Source organism: Dermacentor andersoni, chromosome 7 (genome assembly GCF_023375885.2).
Source record: "Dermacentor andersoni chromosome 7, qqDerAnde1_hic_scaffold, whole genome shotgun sequence".
NCBI lineage: Eukaryota > Metazoa > Arthropoda > Arachnida > Ixodida > Ixodidae > Dermacentor > Dermacentor andersoni.
The window spans coordinates 110901800-110917307 of record NC_092820.1 but is presented as its reverse complement, the minus strand read 5'-3'; the positions used below and the strand labels follow the sequence as shown (position 1 = coordinate 110917307).

General features: G+C 45.1%; 1 protein-coding gene across 1 annotated transcript in view; it reads right to left on the bottom strand.

Moving 5' to 3' along the window:
* The window catches only part of LOC126534704 ((3R)-3-hydroxyacyl-CoA dehydrogenase-like), a 42732-nt gene extending 27678 nt beyond the window's left edge, over nt 1-15054 (bottom strand). Inside the window, exon 1 of the mRNA XM_055072527.2 lies at nt 14889-15054. Within this exon, the coding sequence (XP_054928502.2) occupies nt 14889-15054 (166 nt within the window). The remainder of the gene's footprint in view (nt 1-14888) is intronic.
* Between the last annotated feature and the right edge of the window lie 454 nt (nt 15055-15508).

Here is a 15508-nt window from a genome sequence, read left to right as displayed (position 1 = left end):
GGACCGACGCAGCCCAACACCTAAGCAAGGTAGCACACCGTATGACATTAGAGAAGTGGCAAACACCTGAATTCACCCAAGAACGATTGCATTCCCTCGACCCCTCTATGCAACTGCGGCTGTTACCAGGGCTTCTGCGAAATGAAGAAACAATGCTGTGCCGCTTACGCTTGGGCGTCGCATTCACCAATGCATATACGGTTTTGATTGGAATGACTGATAGCGCCAACTGTAATGCCTGCGGTGCCGAGGAAACTATAGAACATCTACTGTGCTACTGCCCATCTTTTCAAAACGAAAGACATGACCTCTGCACAGCTCTCAATCAGCTAGATAGAACACCGTTCACCTTGAAGAAGATCTTGGGACCATGGCCTCGCATATCGCAGCTACAAAAGGCCACAAAAGCTCTGCTGCGATATTTGAAGGCTACTGGTTTGAGTCAGCGTTTGTGATCCGAACTGAGTGACCGAACGATATACCCAGTAGACTTTCTCTTCTTCTTTTAATCTTTCCGTCCCCTTTTCCCTTTCCCCAGTGTAGGGTAGCCAACCGGGCTCAGTCGTGGTTAACCTCCCTACCTTTCCTTTATCATTTGCTCTCTCTCTCAATTGTCACCACCGCCAGGTTCTCAAGAAAGCACGGGCCACACAACGCAGATTCTGTACTGCCAGAGATCACCGAGGTCAAAGCCGCAGTGCCGCACCGCTACTACTCACGGCTTTCCGCCAACTAACACAGAACCTACAACCAACACACAAGCAACGCACGTATACAATCACATGAACAATGTTGAACAACGCGCGGTCCAGAGAACGCTCACGCCGAGGACGAACGCGCCACGGCGTCACGGCGTCGCTCGGCGCCAGCATCGCGCCTTCTCAAAAATCCCTAAACGATGCTGTTCCTAGGCACCTAGGATCAGGTCACGTGAGGAATTTTTCTACGACAAATAGACGCACGCATTTTTGTCCCCTTGACTCCTGCGTACGCTGTTCTACAGCTTGCATTATTCCCTCGTTCCAGCACTTTTCTATCTTTCCAATCCAACCGTTCTTAGCCTTGTCGGTCTTATCTCCTGCCGCATAACGACTATCAGTTCTTTATATTTCCAGACTGATATATTAAGCACCTTCATTTTTTTCTCTATAACATTGCGATATTGTTATTTTATTTTTATTCATCTTTAGAAATTCTGATAATATTGGTCCGTGTTCTGCGTTAGTATCTCTCAAAAATATTAAGATTAAGTCGTTATGACCGCTACTAAGGCAATTTTTTATGTTCTTCAATTATCATTTGTACTAGTTGTTTGTAGAGCGTTGCTGAGACAAAGCTAGAGTCGATACACGACTGCCTGTTTCCGTATTGCGACGTTACCTGTCAATGACACTTATCCTCCTGTCAACTACTGTAAGATTGTGTTTATCGCACCGATCCAGCTCTAGATAGCCGTTGTAATCGATATATCAGTCTATATCTTCCCTGTGAGCTTTCATATACCTTACTAATACTACCTGGCCTGATTTTGTGAACTCATTACATTCCTTCTAACGCAATCGATCAATCCTCTATTTTGCTCTTCTATCGCTACCTGCTCATAGGTAAGCTACTCAAAGCCGCGTCTTTTTGATTTCAGATCTGCCACTAATCCATAAACGCCTCTACAAGCATCATGTAGCCTTTGCCACTTCATACCCCGCCACTTTAACATGCCTAAGCATCCGCCTTTTATTGACCCAGTCATCCTGTTGCACCCCTCCCATACGAAATTGTCAATAACCGGCGGCTGCTCCAAATCTCGTAGATGCGTTTCGATCAAGTGATACACGCTAATAGCTTCGTCTTTAAGCTGCGTTTGGATTTCCAGCAATTGCTCCTGGTGGCAACCACACTGCATGTTCATGTAACAAATTTTCCCCATCTCTATATTTATCATTTCTGTGTCTTCGCTCAACTCTGTGTGGCCTAATTATGCTCCTTGCTGGCGCATAGTTACATTCAATACTTAATCTTCCTTCCTGATTGCCTTGGGCCCACCTAAGAAAGCTGCTGGCCGTGCCGCGAATCCACGTCCAACCTGTTTTGTGACACTATCACTAAAATGTATCCCGTATCGCACAAAAGCGGCTTCGCCGCCATATCGTGGCGTCTCTCGGTTGATGTTAATGGCCGTAAAATTCGATGGCTTAACTAGCGTCCAAGTTTTCCTGTGTACTGCAGGCACTGCTATTTCACTCGCATACCCCTGCCTTTCAACCTCTGGCACCATGCACACTACGATTTGTGTTTCCTTTGAAACATTCCGCAGATCGCTGACCCGTTTGGCTGTTTGCTTCGCCGTTCCGTGCCACCCGTTCTTAGAATACGCCAATCACTCTGCCAATTATCACCCTTGGGCGCCTCTCCTGCATTGTTTCCCAAATGTGTTCCTTGGTTTTCGCAATCATTCCCTAATCGGTTGCCCTGGAGGCGCGCTAATCAGGACTCGTTCGCCTGCGCCTACGCTGTCCATTATCATCGGTCCTACTTTTCGCATGTTTGAATCCTCAGCAAAGACCACTGGACGCATATTTTCCTCCTCGCTGCCAGAAGCTGCACCTGAAGCCGCGACGCCCTCGATCCCTGTCTCACCCTCACCCGTCGCTTTGTTGCTTTCTTCCTCCGCTGGCAAGCCAGTGGTAGCCCCTTCTTGGACATCCCAGACGCATCCACCACTGCTTTCCGGTATACTTTCGGCTTCGTTATCTGTTCTCCCTTCGAAGGAAGCCCCGTTCGTGGTGCTCGCATCGAAGCGTCCACCATTTCTTTGCAGAACAGTGACCCTCAGCTTCATTCATTTTACGCGTTCCAGACGTTGTATACGCCCTCAACCACCCAGTGATGCGGCGTGCAAGGCGGCGGCGGCAGCGGGAGCAGCCGCAGCAGCAGTGGGAAATTGGAGGAAAGAGGCAAAGAAAGTTACGTTTAATAACGTTTAACGACCGACGAGCGCATATTTTTCATGAACAGAATAAATTCTTTGTGAAACTTGACGCAACATTAGTGAAATCGTGAGACGAGCCTGAGTTGGCGAAGATTTCAAGAAGCTGGTGGGGTTGGCAAGAACGATTTGAATTTTGTAAGTGGCACGTGCCAGGCACGTGCCATTGTTTTTAAGCTCATCTTGAAGAATGAGACGGACTGCAATGCTGTAAATTGGACGGTATATTATGTAATGATCAGCAAAAATACGCGCGCAGGTTGAGATGTTATTGTAGAGATCGTTGATGAAAATTACGAATAGCAGGGGTCCTAGTACACTGCCCGGCAGTGCACCAGAAGTGAGATAGGTAAGGGACGATTCAAATTTGTTTCAAAGCGCAAACTTCAGACGAATAGTTGTAAAGTTAGGGATGTTATATAGCCTGAAGTAGTCTATGTTTAAAGTGGCTAAATATGAGATGGGGTGGCAGTTAGCTAAGGGGTCGAAGGCCATGAAAAAGTCGCGAAAGATGTAATCTGTTTGAAAACTAGGATTCACGTGAAAAAAAGTACCAAACCTTCGCGGCACACGCAGCACAGTCTCAGCGTAAGCTGGAGGAGCGGTTCAACAGGAGCTCCATTTTCGGAACGACGCACTACGGGGTCTTCGCAGTGAAGTGTATTCGCGTCGTTTTCACGAGAACCATTTGAACTGCCCGCTGGGCCTCGTCGGCGAGCTGCAGTTTGTCCTGCTCTCTGCACGGCGGTTTGCTGAGCCCGATGTTGGCTGGCTGCGGCGGCGCGCGTAGGTAGAGGATTCGCTTCTTCAATGGTGGCTCCACCTTTCGAGGAGGCGCCATAACGTGTTGTCCCGAACAGCAAACACAGGCACACAGACTACGCGGGGCACGCGCCGCATCCGTGGACTCGTGGCACGGTACGTTGCTGTTGTTGGTCATCGTAATAATGAAGGTTTTGATAATGAAGTGATCATGATGACAGTGAAGGATAATAAAGGAGGTCTAACCTAGCCTGCTTGAGTTAACCAGCCCCAGCTGCATGCAACGTGCAAGTGCTATATGCAGCAGCTACATGTGGGGGACACCCGGTGGAACATCGTGATACAAGCAACAGAGCGCAGTAAGGACGAGGGACAAGTCGAGACGTGGCAAAGCGCTTGTCCTCCCTGCACTTGTCCCTCGTCCTTAGTGCGCTATGTTACTTGCATCACGATGAATAACCAACATGCCCAAACCTATTCCGTTTTGGTGGAACATAACGGAACTGCAATGCAAAGCTTGCACGTACCGACGCTAGGTGGCGCGCATGTCACATCGAGTGTCAAAGGGCACGACACGATGCTAATGATGATCACGATAATTTATACGAATTACCTTTGAAACGGGACAGTGACAACCAGCCCCATAGCCTGCTTAAAGTAATCAGGTACGCCCCACGTGTTTTTCATTGCATGTATATTTATACAATTCCGTTATCTTTTTCTTCCTCGAGACTTGTGTGCCTACCTTGTACCGCTACCTATGCAAATCCTACATGGCGTGCCACCTGATGTAACAATATACATCTGCAATGCAAACGGCACATGTAGAGACGCTGCGCGGCGCGCATCTCGCATCGCTAGGCAAGTGGCAGATATGATGCTAAAGATGCTTATGATGATGACGATATATTTTGTATTTCGCAGGCATCCGCAGTAAGCTGAAAAACACTCGTGCTAAATAGGTAGCAAGGTAGAAATTGTCTAATCTGACGCTTTGCAAAGCGCTGTACAACTTTCTAATTAGAATTTTTTGCCTAAATTCGTTGCTTTAGAAGTTTATAATTAATCTTGACTAATTATCTAACCAAGGAAAATACAAGATATAGCGTGACACACTACACACAAAAGTGAGCGATATGCATTTACCCCGGCCTTCTTAGAGTGCATCGGTACATTTTTAAACATGGCCTAAAGTTAGCTGAAACACCTTCTATATACATCAATGAATCGATTCAGGTAAAACGCACCCCAGCTTCGCCGCTCATCCTTCTTCATGGAAGGGTTGATGAATTTTTTCTGGCACGTCTGTGCACACCTCCGTAAACTTCTTTTTCTTCTTCAAACCTTCTTTAAATGAGTTGTACCGCTACCCGCGCATCTGCTACGTGGCGTTCTACCTGGTGCAATAACATGCAACAGCAGTGCAAAATGTACACGTATCGACACTACGCGTCGCGCATGTCACATCGCGTGTTTCCACACGCGCTAGGACGTGTTTATAGGGTCTTTACCGCTGCATGCTGGCAAGCATTGGCGCGGCCCAGTGGTCGAATAACTGACTTCGACGCAGCAGATCCAGGTTTCATTCCGGAAGAGGCGGACGCCATCGCCAACGGAAACGGCTCTAGGAATGAGCCCACAACAGCTTACGCCGTGATATACGTCAGTGGTTAGTTCTTGTGACTGCCTCTCACACGACAATCCTTTCCTGAAGCCATGCTAGCTAGAGAAGCAAAAAATGTATTTCACTCCGTATGATCACATCTTTGAGATGCAATGATATGTTGAGCATATGCTTGGTAATGAAAATGGATAGTAGTTTTCAGGAGAAGGCTTACTGCCATTTTTATACATAGCTACAACTTTAGCAACTTGCGAGCCAGAGGCGTGCTGGCCTGATGATATTGCCTGGTGGGAAAAATGATGCATTATTTTGCTAGATACTGAAATGGTTTTCTTTAAACTGTTAGACGCTTGAAACTGATGCTTGCAGAAATGGGTATTTTATAGTTATTAATGAGACGTTACATATAAACAATGAGGCCTAAATATGACATCCAATAATGATACTTAAAATATGAGTATTAATGAGGAAGCCATAATAATGAACGACCGTGCACTACTCAGCGACCACACGTTGGCGCGAAAGAGTTTCGGTGCGGATAGACAGAAAAATCGATTTTAGGACAATAATTTGTCTGGTCGGGAGGAGGCATAATGAAAAGGAGAACAGAGAAACGCGGACAAAAAAAATTGGAGGACGCTTAAGCTTCGCCTTCAAGAGTGGAACGCGATAGCGTTATCGCATCGCCTACTCAAACGCGCTACGCCAGCCAAACGTCGCGATCGGCAGAGATAGCCGGGCCCCGACGCGCCATGAAGGCGGACGCGGTAATGGGGCGAGTGGCGCGCCACGTGTCGGGGCAGCGCCGTACATTGCGAGGAGGGGGTCTTCTGTGTTTGCCGCAAGATGGCTCTGCGTGTGCGGAGAGCGCAGAAGAAATTTAGCGGAAACGTACTTCGCTACTCGTGAAACTGCGACTTCTTTAAGTTACATGGTCATAATTACCGATATGCACCGCAGTATAACTTTCTACGGCACGTTTCTAAGGCAACACCGCATTCACTAGAGGCGATTTTGTCCCGCTTTGAAGGAACGAACTCGTGGCTGAGTGGTAGCGTCTCCGTCTCACACTCCGGAGACTGGTTCGATTCCCACCAGCCTATCTTGGAAGATGTTTTTTATTTATGAAGTGCCTTCTGGTATTTATCGCTCACGGCCAACGCCACTGACGCCGACACCGACGACGCCGGCTTTTCTGCGACACGAGCTTCTTAACGCTGCCGCGTTAAAATTAAATGGCTTAAAATACTTCAAGACGTTTCGGCTTCTGTACGCAGCTGGAAGTTTATTGTTTGTTTAGTACACATAGCTGAATGCACCATGGTCTTATGTGGACGTGGCTTACGCCCGCAGTGGAATCGAGAACGTGGCTCTCACTTTGCTGCAGAACGGACTGAGCGGAGCGCGATGATACGTCCCCTACGCCTCGTAGTTTCGACGGCCAAACCGCGGAGTTTCGTACAACAATTACTAGAGGGAACTTCGGCGGTCGTGTCCACGGGAGCCTCAATCGGGTGACATTCAGCTAGCACGGGAATTATGGAAAGCACATGGATTTGGCTAAACTTTGTCTTTCTGGCTTGAAACGGCTTCGTCACTTCGTAAACTCGTCATTTTCAACATACTGTGTAATAACTAATGAAGTAAACACTATTAAAACTGTCCGATAGCAGGATTCGAGAATAGGACTCCTAGTACGCAATCCCGACGATGAAACCGTTAAGCCATGGACGCATGCATCGATACGCGGCTATGGACACCCTTATGAATTTCTCGCATGCAAGCAAGCGCCTTGAGACGCTTGACGCATTCTCATTTGGCCTGCTCAACACACTGAACCGTTCAAGTTAGAAGCGATGCTGCGTGTTTCCGGAGTCTCCCGCACTTAGAAAAGTAAGACTGCTCCGAAATTTACGACGATTAAGGCAGATAGACGGTATAATAAACAAAGTCGCAGGAGCATCTGAATCCACAATTCACGTACTTCCGATCATTGCCATGATGGTTGAACGACCACAGCTCCACAGTTCCCTCTAGTAATTATTTCACGATATGGGCCAAACTGCATTACGCGTTTCTCGACTCTCTCGCGAGCTTGTACGCCTCCACGCGTAGGCCGCGCATGCGCCGTAAGCCGCGACCGCTCAACCGCGGCGACGATGTCGTGAACACGCCTCAAGCTACCGTGCAGTTGCTGTCGAGGTTTTGAATGACCACCGAGAGGGATAACACAGTGACATACTGCTAAAATGTCAAGCGTTGTCAAGCGTAATGCCTGATCAGAAGAACATAGTAACAGAATTACATCTGATGCCTTAGAATACCACTTCCCACAAACTCGTCCAACGTCACTACAGATAACGTTTCTTTGCTTTCACTGATCTAGGCTTTACCACTTCTTTATTTTTGCGATAGCGTTATGTTTGCCTAAGAGGCACGTCGTACACGCTACCTTACAGTTCCGCAGGAGTAGAAGAAGCGTGTACAGTGTTCATTCGTGGTGCTTATTTCTCTCAGTGGAGTCAATTTTTGCAATGACCTGTTTTCGTTCCTTCCTTAGGCAACATCCGTTGCCAGTATTTTTTTTTTTTTTTTACATACTCGGACTCTATGCTTTCTGTCAGGAAGAAACATCTCGCTCGTACTTTAAAATACAGCGACTCGGAGGAATCTTTTGAGCGGGGGCATCACTATATTCCTGCTCTCTGAAACATGTTGAACTTTTCGTGCAAAATGCAGTTCTGCACTGCGCACGCCAGGTGCCTGGCGTTTGGAGGTGAACAAAAAGTGCGCGTTTACAACATGTGCACCGGAGGTCAACTATGAGGTCCCGCGGAGTGCGCCGATCATCGCTCCGGTCACGTGTGCCTCGCGTCGAGTCATGCATCTGCTGCGCTAACTCCCGGCGCTGGCACAGAGCCGCTGAGCTGCGTTTGCGTGGCGAACGTGCGTTCCTCTTTTTACATTTTGCACTTACCGCTACTTTCATTCAGCTCAAGTCTAACGGAAAAATTGCGTTTTATATTCCCGATCGGAAAGACGACGTTATTGTTCGAATCTTTCAAGCCGATCACCCGAAAGACGTATTGGGAGAACACACTGACAGAAAACCAGAAAACAGAGACGGAATGACCGGGATGCTTTCCGGAGGATATCGCAGGTTGGCCACCTTGTACAGGGAAGGGAAAAATTGGTACGAAAGGTGAGAGAGAAAGAATGGAAGATGAAAAGGCACAATGTGTCTCACGTAGCTTGTGTCTAAATATGCAAGCGCTAAGTAGCTGGACATAACAGTGGTCATGTTGACCGCAGTTGCTTGAAGTAAGCCTGGCTATATTTTGCATTTTGGCTAAAGACATAGCTACTTATTAAAATCAAATTTTCAAAAATATATTCAGAGCAATAGGGCCAATTAGAAAATTGTGCACCGTCTGGAAGAAGTCGCTATGAAGCTTGATGAGCTCAATACCTGCTACACGAAATGTTTTTCCAAGATTAGACAAAAAACCCACAAAAAACCAAATATACATTGGATTTTACGTGCCAAAACCACCATCTGATTATGAGGCAGGCTATGGGGAGGGGGCGCTAAGAAGTCGAACCACCTGGGTTTCCTCAACGTGCACTGTTAGGATCGGCCTGCAGGGGTACTGCTCTGCAAAACTATCTCAGCCCACTGCAGGTGCTTCGGTCGATGCGCGGTGGTGGCGCCCTTCAGAGAACCAGCGAGGACGACAGCGCTAACCGATCATGAACATCCTTCGGAGAACTGGACACTACGGCAGCGTAGTCATGGTCTCATGGTCATGGTTTTCATGGTCTCTCTGCAGCAAGAAGAGCTTCCCTAACAAAAGGGTGCTTTGCGGTACGTGGGCCCCAGGATTCGTCACAGTCTGCTGGCACTCGTGGCGACTACAGGAGAAAGCCAGCTCTGGAATTTAGAGGCGCCGGCTGGGGTCAGACGTGACCACCTGGCTACGAGGACGCGCTCAACTCGGGTTCTGGGAATCCAAAGTGCGTACGTGTGTGTGTGTGAGCCCTCCTCCTCCAAGTCGGGTCGACTACGCCCCAACGACTATGGACAGTCCGATTGGACAACAGTTTTCCCTAACCTAGGGATCTAGGGAGAATGGAGTGTTTATAAGCAGCTGTTTGTCGGCTGCTAGGGCGTGCTCGTCATCGTGCTCTGCGATCGTGCTCGAGAAGCAGTTTGTTTGGAGCTTCGTGCTTGCATGCTGTACGCTTCGTCTTGCGAGCTCCATTTGGGAGTCACGCTAGACTGTCGAATGTATCCCTTGTTCTAATGTAAATATCTGTAAATAAATCCTGTAGGCCTAGTTCCTCCCAAGTTTGTCCCTACGACCTACAGCCCTTACAACTGGTGGCAGCGGCGAGATCGTCCGACAACTCTTACAGCGCCTAAATATAAGTACACGGGTGTATTCGAATTTTTTTAGCAGTTTTCCTTGCAGGGATTCGATCCCGCGACCTCTAGCTTAGCAGCCCAATGCCATAGCCACTAAGCAATCACGGCGGGTTCTTTCCGATGTTGAACGAAGCCCATGAAAAGTGTCACGCGAATAGTCACCTGCTACATTTTCTTTTTTTTTGTGTTGCGTGGGCTTTCGTTAAGGCTCGGACACAACTTTTATGTAGCGCACATTTAGCAACGGAAATCTTGGTCGGGATTTCTGCACGATCGCCTACGAATTTCTCATTGAAGAAAAGGGTGTGGGAAGGGAAGGGTAGAGGAGGAAGATGTTCCGGAATGGTATAAGCATAAGCCTTTTCATGTCTACTGGAAGACGAATGCCTCTTCCAGCGAACTCTATTTACTGTCGCCTTGCGCCAATCCACCTCATCTTATTCGTGCAAATTTTCAAATTTCATAACCCCAGCTAATTCACTGCCGTCCTCGACTGCCGCTTCACTGCTCTCGTCACCCATTCTCTAACTCTAGTTGTATGAAAACATCACACACATAAACAATGGTCACGCCAGCTTGTCTGGAAATTTCCTGACAGTGTACGAGGTGAATTATCAACCATATGCGGTAATAACACGTCAGTGCATCGGTTACAACAGAAAATGCCAACATTATTAAATATACACAGAAATAAATACTAAAACGTACTATAATATCTCGCAGAAAGTGCAGCAAAACTTTTCAATGTGCACATACAAAGTCTTTAGAGGTGTAAATATGATGAGCTATTGCAATTATGTACTGCAGAACAAAATCTGACATTCAGTTCAGAGTGGAAAGCAAAGTCGGGAGCGTGTAACCAACAAACTGAGTGCCATAATTTGTTGCTGCATTTGGTACGTGCCATCGTGCTGGAAACCTTATGCTATAGTTCATGAAGTGTCGATTTATAGCAGCTTTAGTGTGCGAATATACTAAACCGCCTTTTATTTCCTTTCGATATGCTGACAATAGGTGTCAAGGAAACGGGTGCTCTACCTTAAGCATTCGTGGCATTAATAATATGGTTTTTATAGGCAGTCCAAAGACTAATACAAATTCACTGTACAATTTTTTTATACAATTGAGTGACCCAATCCATGTTAGCTTTGCACGATGTGCTCAATGCACGACAACAGTAGTTGAGAACACTTGAATATAATGCATTAGAACTTTATATAATTAGGGCTGAAAGCAATCGCAACAACTTGGGTAGTTTTGCTGCAATAGAACCAACATGCCTATGCTACCCCAGACGTTCGTCTAAATTCCTCTAAGCGATTTAGGAGAAAGCTTATATTTTTAATTTAGTCGATGCCATCATAACATCCTTTTGCAACGTCATTATTTTGTGTTTAGTTTGCAATCCTACATGTTTGTGTTTCCTGAGCGCTAGACCACTAGCAGTGGTCCAGTAATTAATTCATTGAAGGCGGTATTCGCGGTCATTACAAGGTTGTCGGCATCATTTCACTTGAATAAAAGCGGTTGAATCGTCTGCGTAAATCATTGTTCGATTATGTAGAGAATAAAAATGTAGGGGTGCTGACATGGCTTCATTGTTGGACTCCATCTTTAAATGGTTTATTGCTAGACGTTATTTATACTAGTTCATTACTATGGATATGATATGATGTCATCAAGTCAAGACATCTTCCGCAGGGGACGTAATGGGTAATTTTTTCCGTAAATGATAGCGAATAATGTCATGAAAAGGTTTCATGTAGTGGATAAAAATCTCGAGCGTCTGCAAGCATTCTTTATTGTTTTCCGGAGTGAAGGCATGTAGACAACTGCTTCCGTTCTAAATATTTTCAGGTTGGACACATGGTTTGAAACACATAATGAACATATGAGCTTTCTCTCCTTTCTGAAAAAAAAATGGTGTTTGCTTAAGCCACCAACCTCTGGCGTGAAAATTCGCTGGAGGAATGCGGACGGTTATATGTATATGTCAGCATTGGTTCTATAAGTCAAGATATGCCCTATATGTCCTCAATTAAGAAAATTATTGAAAAATTATTTCTGAAACGTATTAAGAAGTACCTAGACAAATCTATGTTACTAAAGCCTTGCCAATTTGGTTTTCGTGCAGGTACAGTTCAACCAACTTAGCTTTACTATCATTAATCGATTTCTTAAAGTCTTCCATCGACAATGGCGACTTCATTGGTTCTGTATTTCTTGATTTTACAAAAGCCTTTGACACCGTTAACCATAATATTTTATTTGCGAAACTCGAATCATTGGGTATCACTGGTCCTCCTTTAGCTTTTTTAGGAAATAATTTACTTGATCGCGAACAATCAGCCTGCATAGGTGACGTTTACTCAAATGTTAAAGTCATTAATCACGGGGTACCGCAGGGATCAATACTTAGGCCTTTATTATTTTGTATCTACATTAATGATTTACCTGATTGCATTAATCTTTCTATCGTTGTCCTTTACGCTGATAATAGCACCATTTTCATGTCACGCAAATCGTTAACAACGTTAATCACTACAAGAACAACGAATTGACCAAAGCTATTGAATGGTGTTCTTTAGCAACCTACTTTTGAACCCGCTCAAAACTCGGTTCATAATTTTTAAATCATCTCAAAAAGTTCTTCCCTGTCTACCGCAAGTGTCCATAGGCCATCATTTATTGCCAGCGGCCGATTTTGTAACTGTTCTTGGCATAAAATTAGACTCTAACTTGAAGTTTAATAATCATATTGCTTATATTATGCAAGAAACTGTTTTCGGTATAAGGGCTCTCCCTAAATCTCGTCCATTTTTTTTCCGTTCAGACCTTATTGTCGTTATACTTTGCCTTCATACATAGTCACTTTACATATGATATTACTACGTGGGGAAATACATATAACGGTCATCTTTCGTCCATACAGCAGATTCAGAAGCGATTCAGAAATGCCATTCGCATTATTGCCAACAGTTCTTCTTACTCTAATGCTGCTCCGCCTCCTTCAGGCTAACTTCATTCTTCCTATATCTGGCTTGTTTAAACGTCATTTAGTCAACACTCCATTTAAATTACTTAACGAACAGCTCGCGTTTCAATTAATAGATTCTAGGTTCCTCAAAAATACCAATAGCACTTGGTTTGCCCATAATCACAACTTTCTATGACCTAAATACTTACAAAATGACTTACTCGTTCATGAATGACATTTTGTAAGTAATGACTTACTTACAAAATGGCAAAATGACTTACTCGTTCTCAGCGATTCAACTGTGGAGTGACTTACCCTAACCTCTTAAAACATCATCATCTTTGCATGCATTCAAATATGAACCTAAAATTTTATTATCAGGACTAGTTGTCCTGATTAACTTACTTTGTATATAAAGTGTGTACTTCATTTATTAAATAGGTTATAACAATTTAGATTGGTAATGTGCGAATTTCTTTTTTCATGTATGACTCCTTGTATAAAAATCGAATGTATTCCTTTTCACTACTTCGTTCACTTTTTATTTACTTATATATTGCATGATTTTACACTGCTCCAATTACTAATAATTTTGTACCAATCTTGCTAGCCAAGGGTCGGTCCCGCTGCAGTCGCTTGACATTGGGACGCTCGCCTGTATACTATTAACAACCAACTATGTATCTTGAAAGAATAATAAACAAACTGAATCTGAAACATGCCTAACGGATTTCTTTTTGGAGTCGTTAATGTCGCAAGCAGAACTACTTGTAAGTAAATACGTTTCAATCCAGTGACAGTTATAGGAGATAAGAAAATTGATTTTTGACAAGCAGGAATATACTAACATATGTTTAGGCTTACTGTGGTACTGTCAATACTAGTACAACATTCATTTATGCCATCGGTAGGGGATTGCTCCGGATATGTTTACCACTGTTGATGATGTATTCAACAAATGTCTAGAGGTTCCATTCAGTAGAGTATTCACTCTGCGTTTCTTTTAGCATCAATACCACGAAGGAAAAGTACTGCGCATTGTACTGCGCAATTCATTTGTTAATTGATTTCGAAAACGAACATGCGATGATACATCGATTATCACACGTGACCTAATAAACATATTGCAAATTTTTTTAAAACTTACTTAGTAATTCAGACCTTAGGAATTTCAGATCCCCCTTGGCGACTCTACATTTACCCCAGTTACACAGACTTCATTTTTTCCTGAAACATATGAAGCAGAGGAAGAGTGATTAGTTGACTGGAAATTTTCTCTGGAGAGGTATTTTTGATATGGCGACCAAGGTCATCACCGTGACACCGGACACCTGAAAACATGGGCATATGAGAACTTATGCTACAGCAGAGACCATAAGCGTTTGCGCTTATTGTCGAACTATTGGCAGTCAATAAATCGGTGCAGTATTGCGTGCTGCAAGTGACTGTTGTAGGTAGTGATATGGTAACAAAACAGCCATAAGCGTGAAGCCTTTTGGGGGGCTTTTACTTAGCATATACATGTTGAGATCTCCGCCGCTCGATTTAGGTGAGATATGTAGAATAAAAGCTCTTCTGAACCTAGAAGAAAGTGCCCTTTGTTTTCTGAAGCTGGGCGGCACAAGACCTAATAAAGAGCCTGACCATAAAGGAGGATAAGATTTCATGGTCATCAGACGTAAGAGAGAACTGTTCAAGACCACTAGCGCACTCGTTACCAATTACGAGAGGGCTAATGCTCCCGCCCCTATGATCGCTTCTCCATTGTGTGAAACATTGGTGGTTTGGTGGTTCATAAGGAGTTTCTAGAAGGAGACCTCTTTTTGTTTTTGCGCATGCGCATGGGGTTGCGCCACAGTAGTTTTCGGCGTACAGGTGACAGACAGAGGGACGAATCCGCTAGCCATATACAGCTTCACTGTAAAAATCAGAACGATTTATCCAGTTAAGTCCACCGTTCAAGGTAAGTTGAAGATTTTATCAGTTGTGCACGCTCCCCGTACTCTTTTCTTTCGAAGAAAAAAAACTCCCAATACTGTCGTCATCGAAGATGACGCTAAGTCAGCGCGCATTTCTCGCCCAACCGCTGGGATGAAAGTTGTATTTCCTTACTCACCGCCCAGAGAATCGGCAACTTTTCGCGCGGCCTCGAAATTCTTGTCGGCCGCCACCACGATCACACCTTCAGCGGCCAGGACATGACAGACGGCCTCCCCGATACCGCTGGCTGCTCCAGTGACCAGCGCCAGCCGACCAATGAGCGATGCGCCTGCCGTAGTCATGTCGCTCTGCAGTCGGTGTGCACGAAAGACCGCTGGCTGCGTTCTCGGCAAGAGTTACAGTCGTGCTAAAACGGGAATCTATGACGCGTGCATGAAATGTTCCGTGCTATGGTTAATAGTACGAAAGCATCGAGGTAGTGTTTCCTGTCAGGCAGATGCTGAACATCTGTTGTCCTTGCGGGCTTAATAAATTTACCAAAACTGACCCATGCATTGCCGAACAATGCAGGTGAATAATAGTGCAAGCATTCAGGGCTTTGGCCTAGCTAAGCCTGCAAGGACAAAGAACATGTTTCAAGTCGCTCGCACGCGGTGCTTTCTTATTATGCACTAACCCAGGCTTTACCTTGGCACACTTGAAGCCCTGTAATATCTCGCCCCTTAACAATCAGCAAAGCGATCCATAGTTTATTTCAGTTACTGTGATGCTAAAGTGGGAACCCTTTTAACTCGT